The 8,804-nt window shown below is 42.8% G+C and overlaps 1 protein-coding gene across 1 annotated transcript; it reads right to left on the bottom strand.

Moving 5' to 3' along the window:
• Window positions 1-234: 234 nt before the first annotated feature.
• On the bottom strand, window positions 235-7,968 carry MSRB2 (methionine sulfoxide reductase B2; the record flags this gene model as incomplete). The annotated part of the gene is given in 8 exon segments (XM_082479775.1): window positions 235-339; window positions 2,316-2,463; window positions 6,443-6,519; window positions 7,521-7,577; window positions 7,579-7,680; window positions 7,684-7,722; window positions 7,725-7,820; window positions 7,897-7,968. Coding segments are annotated over 8 exon segments (696 nt in total).
• Window positions 7,969-8,804: the final 836 nt, after the last annotated feature.

Below are 8,804 nucleotides of genomic sequence, written 5' to 3' on the forward strand. Positions count from 1 at the left end.
AAAAAAATACAATAAACAGATCAACACATATCACACTAGCCATGAAAAGGCAAACTGCCGAAGAGTTACCACAAAAATATGTATTTTATCAACACTGATAATAACTGCAAAGCAAAGCTGCAATGGCATAAGTAATAAAATTTGAAGTCTATATTAAAAGTGTGAGAGTTTTTCACAAGTCTGTTGTACGAGCAGGGAAAGGATGTTCTGTAAGCCACAGAGATCCACGTTTTACTAACCAGAGCCTGGTTTGAAGTTTAATGAAACACTGTTGATACAGAACCTCTGCCCAGAAGGTGTGGGACCATCATCAAACACGTGGCCTAGATGGGCATCACACTGCAACAGAAATTATATATTGTTATTACCATTGTAATTATGGACCAACATTGTGCTGGTACCTACTGTGCTATCCTGAATTAAGAAATGTGTATGATGAATTCGCTGTTGAGTTGTGTGGGTGGAGGAGTCTTGGGGAGAGACTAGAAATGCGTCCTGGAGTAATCACCTCTGGCCAGTGGGTGGATATCTGCCCCCAGACAAGCAGATCCCAAAAGAGGAAGTCAAAAGGTACTAATCCCAGAAAGTATAAGAAGAAAATGGGCACATCTAGACATCTCAATATATAATGAAAATTTCAAGTTAATTGAGACAGTCACTGTAGGTGCTTCTCACGGGTCAAGTGAGGATTCCCCCCCCCAAATTACTGATGGAAAAAAATTAGACTCAGAATAGCTATCAGTGGCTCATTATAAAATTAGACAGTTGTCTTCAGCTGCGGTTCTTGAAAGGTGATTGCTGGATATTACCGCAAACATGAACTCTACCACGATAATGGACTGCAGCGAATGATTGTTATGTTTGCAGATAATACCTGATCTGGCTAGAAGGGGCTGCAAGCGCACTGGAGGACAGAATTAGCAATCTTAACTGTTTGGAAAAACAAACACACCCCCACAAAAAAAAAAGAAAAAAGGCCAAGATGCAATTCATTAAACTCAATTGCATACTTTTATGCCTTAACAAATGTAATAAACAGCCCAGATTTAAGGTAGGGAAGAAATGGTTAGGGGTGGCAGTTCCTTTAAAAAGGACCTGGGTATTACAGCAGGTCCCAAAACAAATATGGGTCATGGGCTGTGGAAAGGTAAAGGTGTGAGGACAGGAACACTACCTATAATGGACCAAAACAGCCTCTAATCTCCGATGCAGGTGAGGCCCAGTGGCAGCGTTATGTCCAGCTTTGCACTGTACTTCAAGAAGGAAAAGGATCAATTGGAAGGAGTGCAAAATAAAGCAACAAGATGATCAGCGCTCGAAAAAACACTGCACAAAAAGGAATGGTTGAAGGAACTGGCCCTTTCTAGTCTAGAAAAGAAATGATTGAGGGAATCAAAATAGCTACCCGAAATAGAAGGGTGGCTTCTGTGAAATAAGGCAACCCACAGAAGATAGCTGTGAAGATCTGCGGCACCATCACCACGGTGCAGGGCAAAGAGTAATAAGCTTCAACTGCTGCAGAGCAAACTTAGTGTTTTCCCCAGTGTCTAACCAACAGGAAGCCATGAAGGTTACAACTCATTACCTAGTGAGGCTGTGGAGTCTCCATCACTGCATATTTTAAGAACAGCTTCAGCAAACATTTATCAGGACTGAGTTAGGAATAACTGCCCCTGTGATGGGTCAAATGTATGGACCAAATCTCAGAGTTCATTCTACTGTCTGTTGTCATAGAGTCACAGAATGGTTATGGTTGGAAGGGACCTTGAAGATCATCTAGTTCCACCCCACCTGCCATAGGCAGGGACACCTCCCACTAGACCAGGTTCCTCAAAGCCCCATCCAGCCTGGCCTTAAACACCTCCAGGAATGGAGCTTCCACAACTTCTCTGGGCAACCTGTTCCAGTGCCTCACCACTGGAAGGTTGGTTAGGAAGAAAAATTTCTTCCTAATATCTAATCTAAATCTGTCCCCTTCTAGTTTAAAGCCATTCCCCCTCGTCCTATCACACACACATCCTGTCACATCCTGCAGTTCACCTGAGGTCCTCTGAATAAATGTTCTGTCTAAACTCCAACCCTTGGTTATGCTTACACAACTACTCTCCCCAGTCACATCATTTTCTTCACCCCAAACTGACTGCCTGCATTTGGTACTTCAAACTCTACTCATGTGTTTCATACCAAGAAGTGAGACAGAATGATTCCAGTGATACCATAATTCTTACTGCTGTATTTAGGTAGATTAATTCATGGGCACAAAGAAAACTTGTTAAGACTTGACTCTTCGGGTTTCACCTCAAAAATAAACATACCTGTTTGCAGACAACTTCCATTCTAGTTGATCCCAACGAGTTATCTGGTTGTCTCATGATATTGGTATTACTTTCATCTCTGCCACAAGTGCCGTAAGCCTCAGAAAATGATGGCCATCCAGTCCCAGAATTGTACTTCTTTTCTGAGCTGTAGTGGAAACCAGATCTTCTTGTTTATTAATAACAGAGATGTTACAAAAAAGTCTGGTTTTAATAAGAACATTGGCTTTTTTCCTTATCCCTGTCTTGTACTGCTATTAATAATATTTGGCACAGTAGAAGTTTTCTCACTGGCATCAAACTGTGCTGGAAGCTCTATTCTAAGCTCCATCAGCCCACAACAGGAGCTTTTGCCTCACTGTTTCTATTTCACTGTCAGCTTGAAAAAAGGTTTTTCCAACAACTGAGCACACTGTTTAGCTGAATTACACCTGCAAAGTTGCAGTTTGAAGTGTGGCTCAATACAGCACAACCTCCAAGAAGAAAGGTTACAAGAAGAAAACAAGTATGGAAAATGGCTGGTCTGGCCCACCGGACCAGGCTCACGTCCAGCGATGGCTTCGGCTTGCAGTCAACCATCAAACTGGTTTGGAAAATCAAAGAGAGCCTCGCTCAAACCATCAATCAACCAATGACAAGTCCTCACAGCACAAAGATCTACTTTTCCCAAGAGATAATGGCAGCCATCAGAAACAATGCTACAGACTCTCAACTTGTGGGTGCCTCCTGTTAACATCCAGGATTCCCAACCCTGTTTAGTTGCATATGAAAACCTAGAGCATATTGGAAAAAGTTTTTGGGATATAGCATACGGAAATGAGATAATCCCTCCCATTTGAAGTTGTGCAGGCTTTGATAGCAATAAATACTTTCTTCTAGCAAAGAGTGACATAGTGTGAGTTAGAGCGAGAAATTAATCCAGGCTCAAGTACTACTAGGATAAATGGTCTGGAGACCCACCACAAGGGTTTCCTCCCGGTTTCCCTTGTGTTATCCCAGTTTCACAAACCTAATGCTCTTACTGGCATCTAGCGGTGGATGGAGACACCAACACCAGCAGCAGTTTCCTATGACCGGGGGGATTAGTCCGTTAATTGATACAGATTTTAAAGCAAAATACCTAGTATATATCAGGTATATTTCGGTGGGATATTAATACAGTGAAGAAAAGTCTGCAAATCTTACTTTCAGTGCCTTTTAGAAAGACAAGGCAAGCAAGCTGGACAAAAAGCTTAAAAAATCCAACCAAAAGAACAGTGCATGTTTCAGCATGCATTTTATAATTAACTGTACAGGGCTGTCTTTGAGCAACACAACTGTGGAAATAAAAGAGGATTTGCAAACACAGACTGACCAAAGGTTAGTTTTTGTGCAGGCTGTTGCTCAGTCCTTGACATCAATCCACAAAGACCCATGAGAAATGCTGTCCTACTGCCTCCCCTCCGTAAAACCGGGGAGAAATAGGACACAGCACAGAAGCAGCTGCACCAAAGCAAATGCAGTTTGCAGACTCTGTGTTTGTACGAGAAGGTATTTAGGGCTCCAGGCCTATTTGTTTCCAGCCAAAGAGGGCTCCCTGCCTTCCCAGCTAGAAAACCCCACAAACACTGTGCCTACCAGCCACAGCATCCCAAGGTGTAACCTGGGGGAACAGAAATGTCTGTACATGACTTCTGAGTTTCCCTGATATATACCTGTGCTGTTTCTTTTTTATTTTCACAAGACTTCAATCAGAACTCTTCATTTTTTGACACAGGGATCCTTCTGCTTATTCATACATAGATATGAGGATCCTCTCTGGAACCCTGTAGAGTCAAGGAAGGTCTTTAATGCGATGCGGGCTTTGCATCTGACCCTGACTGACTCCGTCCCTTATATGCCGCTCATAATACTTAAGTTTATTGTAGATGTTTTCCACTGCTAAAGGATCAATCTTTTGAGCTGTTAAACTAGCTCTCAACAGAAATGGTCTCTGTGTGGTTTTACTAACAGTAATATCACTTAAATTCCCTAATAGAAACATTTTAGTACCCAAAAATATTGCTGTTCAAGATCATATTTGGCCTTTGAAGTATTTCACCACTTAATTTATGGATAAATGGACTTTCCCTAAACATATGCATTAGATTAGCCTTCGACACACCATTCCTCCAGCACATGTCACTTACTTTGATCCTTATTTCAGTCGTCCTGGATGGAATCCAGATAATTCTAAAAAGTGCTTTTTGCTGTATGAATCTCAGCTGTAGGTTTATGGTTCGCTGAAGGTTTGAGATTTCATTAAAGCACCACAATTTGCTATCTATAAAGGTTAGGGGTTTGTTCCATGTATTTCCAACTCTTTCAAATGAATATTTGGCAGCAGAAGGTAATAAATTCTGGTATAAATGTATACACACGTGTATAGTTTGAAAGAAAGGAAGAAATGCTTCATATTTACCTGTAGCTAATGATCTAATGCATTTGAAAAAGAAAGGACATTTTTTAATGCACTAGGAAATAAACATGATGAATGAATCTCTTATCAAATGCCATTTTTTTCCTCATTGTTAGTGTTCTCCACAACATAATGCATTTGTGGAAAATATATTTGCAGACTATTTTGCCCATTTAATAATTTTCAATTTTCTTAAAATGTTTTTTTTCTGTAAGCTTGGATGATGATGATGATGATGATGATGATGATGATGATGATTATTATTATTATTATTTCCTTGTATCAGTCTGAAAGGCTTAGCATTATTTTATAGTTTAAACAAAAGTAGCTATATTCTCTGAGAGCTGGATACTGCAAAAAGCAGCATGACTGTTTGGTTATATTGTTGTTTTGTTATTAGTTTAACAGCAGAAGCAATTCCCTCCAGTCCTCATCTCTCTTCATGTTGGCCTGTCAATATCTATTTTCTAATATAAAGGATGCCTAAATTGAAGTAACATTTGAAGGAATTGAAGGAACTCATCCACAGCTCGGTAATTTAAAATGTCTCTAATTTATCTGAATTTTCCAGAGCTATTTTTAGGTTTTGTGTTTGTCTTTAGAATATTCTGCACTGCTGCATTAGCTTCTGAAATAAATTTCTTTTAAAGTGTTTATTAGCAAACCTCTACAGAAAAAGATATATTTAAGCAAATGTTCATTTGCATAACAATAGTTTTCTGTACTTGGCCAAAGGAAAACTGCCTGTTCACTATTACCAGCCTCCGATTTTACCATTTAATAGCTTAGTTTAGGTTTATTTTTAATACAGGCATTATATTTCCCCCCATTTCTTACTATCCAGATCTCCTGTTCCTCAGCTTCCCATCTGAAGTTCTGATCTGTGATGCATCCTTTAAAGTCTTCATAAAAATGGGCATATCAGCCATATTCCATTGAACTCTCGGTTGGGAGTAAATAAAGGCTGTTTTCTGGATCAAAAATATGAGGAACTGTCTTTTCTGGTTCAGTTACAGAGAACAGAACGCCCTCTGCACATCCTACTTTGAGGCACTCTATTTCCTTTTACTTAGACTTTAATGAAGTTGCAAAATATATAGTATTGTAAAGAGCACAGAGGTTAATAGCGCAGTTGTTCGCAGTCAGGTTTTAAAAAGTAGATTTAACCGAAAAGGCAAAAATAGTGGAATTCAATTTAGAGAACAAGAAGGGGGTGGGGGTAAAGAGGAGGTCTCAGCTCCAGTACGAGGGACCCAGCACTAGACCCAGCTAGACTAAAGCAGACCAAAGCCAGTAGCATGAGGGGCAGAAGATGACAGTGGAAGAGCACAAGAACACAGCAAACATACAGTGATACGCATAAATACATGTATTTTATGGCAGCTTGTGGCTTAGGGACCTCTTAGAGAGTTATTATCAACCAAAAAGGACTCTGTGTGGCAAGAGAAAAAGGCAGACCCTAATGTAGCAGCCGCTGTCTGCTGGTCACTGGAGATCCTCATGCACTCAAGAAAAGGGCATCCCATGCACCTGTATCACCACAGGTATTCTGGAAAATTTATACATAGTACTCTGGCAGCAAAGGATTGTTTTTCTGACCTACACTTTCCATTCCTCTCATGGAAACACACTACCCCTCCTGCCGCATTTACAGCATTTTAAGGATGCTGTGAAATCTGAAGGGTGTTACCTGAACAGTGGGGCGTTGCAGCACACGCAGCAGTATATTCCCGATTCTGTGTTATTCAGATAGATCCCGCTAAACGGCTTTTAAAAAAGGAAGAAAAAAAGAGAAGTTAATAATGCAGGTCTTTAAAAGCTCACCATCTGGAACAAGCATGTAGGAATCAGATTCAAAACAGGAGAAAAACCATAAAAAGAAGGCTTCACAGGGGGGCTTTGAAGAACAAACATTAGCAGCCTAAAGAAATGAAGGGGAGGATGCCTTTGGATTAATAGTGAAGACTACCCCCTGCCCCAAGAAACTTTGAGACCAGTCAGATGCATAAATCATCCAGGTACCAGGGCCGGAGTCGTGACCTCCGGGGAACTTGTGAAATGTGCAGGATCCCAAAGACCAGGGCTTTGCTGTGGAGTGCCACAACTTCAAAGTGGCTCTACAGAGGGACTTTCCTTCTCCCTGCGTGGTCTGGAATTGGGATCCTTGTTTTACAGAGAAGGATTTGGGCACGGTTCACATGATTTAATCCCGTGGTACATGCCCCACACGCGCAGAAGCCCAGTCTCTGGGCCTGGGATGCCGGCACTCCACCCACAGTGCTCCATGGCCTCAGTCACAGAAGGGAGCAAAGCACGGGGACAAGGCGGGTGTGTGATCTGGCACACGAGGGATAACCCAGCTCCTGAATGGAGTGCTATGTGTAAGATTTCTATGGCTAATCTACGTATGGACAAAAAAAGGAAGCTACAGGACAAAAATACGATCTTCTGCCTCCCCTCTGGAGAGGCCTCCACTGCTGCCACACAGACAGCTGAGCTGGCAGTAAAGTACTCCAGGATAAAAAAAAAAAAAACAACAAAAAACCAAAATATGAAAAGAATGCAGAATATTTTTTCATCTGCGAAGCGCTCTGGGTCAGAACAAAATCCATGCAGTTCAGTGTGTTGAGTCTCACTTTGATCCACCGGAAGGCAGGAGAAAAACCTGCGAAGCAACTGAGTGGTGACAGTTGCCCAGAGCAGGTTTTCTCTGGCCAGCAGGCAGAGGAGGTGGCTTAACCTTGGACAGCATTAGTGCTTTTGCTTACCGGTTCAGTTCCTTTTTCTCTTGTCACATAGAATTGCTCGGGAGTCAATTTTTTTTTTCCAGTCTGTAGCAACGGTTGCTTCAGCTTGTTTAGTCAAAGAGCCTGTGTCTTCAATTAGATGTAGAAAGATTATTTGTATTATTTTTAATGCCATTTTAACTTAGACGCTGTTGATGCTTTCCATTATCACCTCAATTTTCCCGAAGTTTCTAAGGGTCCAGACAGAGCACAGGAGGGCAGTTCAGGGACATATGAGCAGGGGCGAGTGCAGGACTTTGCATCTGCTTTCCATTCTGTGTGCTACATACGGAGAGCGGCTCCAGCGTACCGCTTGGGAAGGCTCTGAAGGGAAACGGACACCTACAACCCAGGGTACCATCTGCTTTCCCAGCGCAGCCCTCTGTTCTGGCTTGGGATGACCGCTGGCCTGCAGGTGATCCTTCCTCATCCCCGGGTATCGCTGAAAGCTTTGGCACTTTGCCTCTTGGAAACCCTCAGAAACCAGAACTAATGCTCATTATGGGCCATTAAAGACTAGCAACTTCCACAGGTCTCAGTGAAAAGCGGTGCTCAGAAGGAGCACTGGAAGAAAGCAACACCTACAGCCCAAGAGAAATGAGGCCATAGTTAAGTGAGGAACACACAACAGGAGAGCAGAAGTCACCCATCATGGTGCAAACCTCCAGCAACGCCTCCTGTGAGTCTGTACACACCATGCAGAACATTTAGGGTGGTATGGAATTGACAAAGAATTAATAGATTGGCTGAAAAACAATGAGTAAAATAGTTTCATTCCTTCCTAATCAAATAGTCTGAGGTGGGGAACTACCTCCACGCTTATCTCCCATCCGCACAGGATCCTTGGAAAAAAACCCCAGCTCCTGAGTGATAAACACTTCCCTGAACTCATCTCTTGCAATGCAGAAATTATATTGGGGGGGGGGGGGGGGGGGGAGAGGAATTTGCAAATTACAATTTAACTATAAAAACTGTAGTTTAGCCTGCCGGTTCAAGAGAAATACATACAGCACGCTGACTGAGCTCTTTCCGACCAGCTAAAGGACACCGGGGACGGGGATGCCCTCCCCTTGCAGGGCTGCAAGGGCTGCTTGCTGCCCTTTTCCCCCACCCCTCCCCATGCTCCGGGCAGAGGGTACCTGTGCTACTGTGGGCAGCGCGGGTGCAGCCGCTGCCGGAGCCCCACGGCGGGGAGCGGAGGACGAGGAGGCGGCTCCCGAGCATCCTCCGGAACAGACGAGCCGCCATATCAGCGGGGCGGGACCG

The sequence above is a fragment of the Vanellus vanellus genome, assembly GCF_965231255.1.
Source record: "Vanellus vanellus genome assembly, chromosome: 2".
NCBI lineage: Eukaryota > Metazoa > Chordata > Aves > Charadriiformes > Charadriidae > Vanellus > Vanellus vanellus.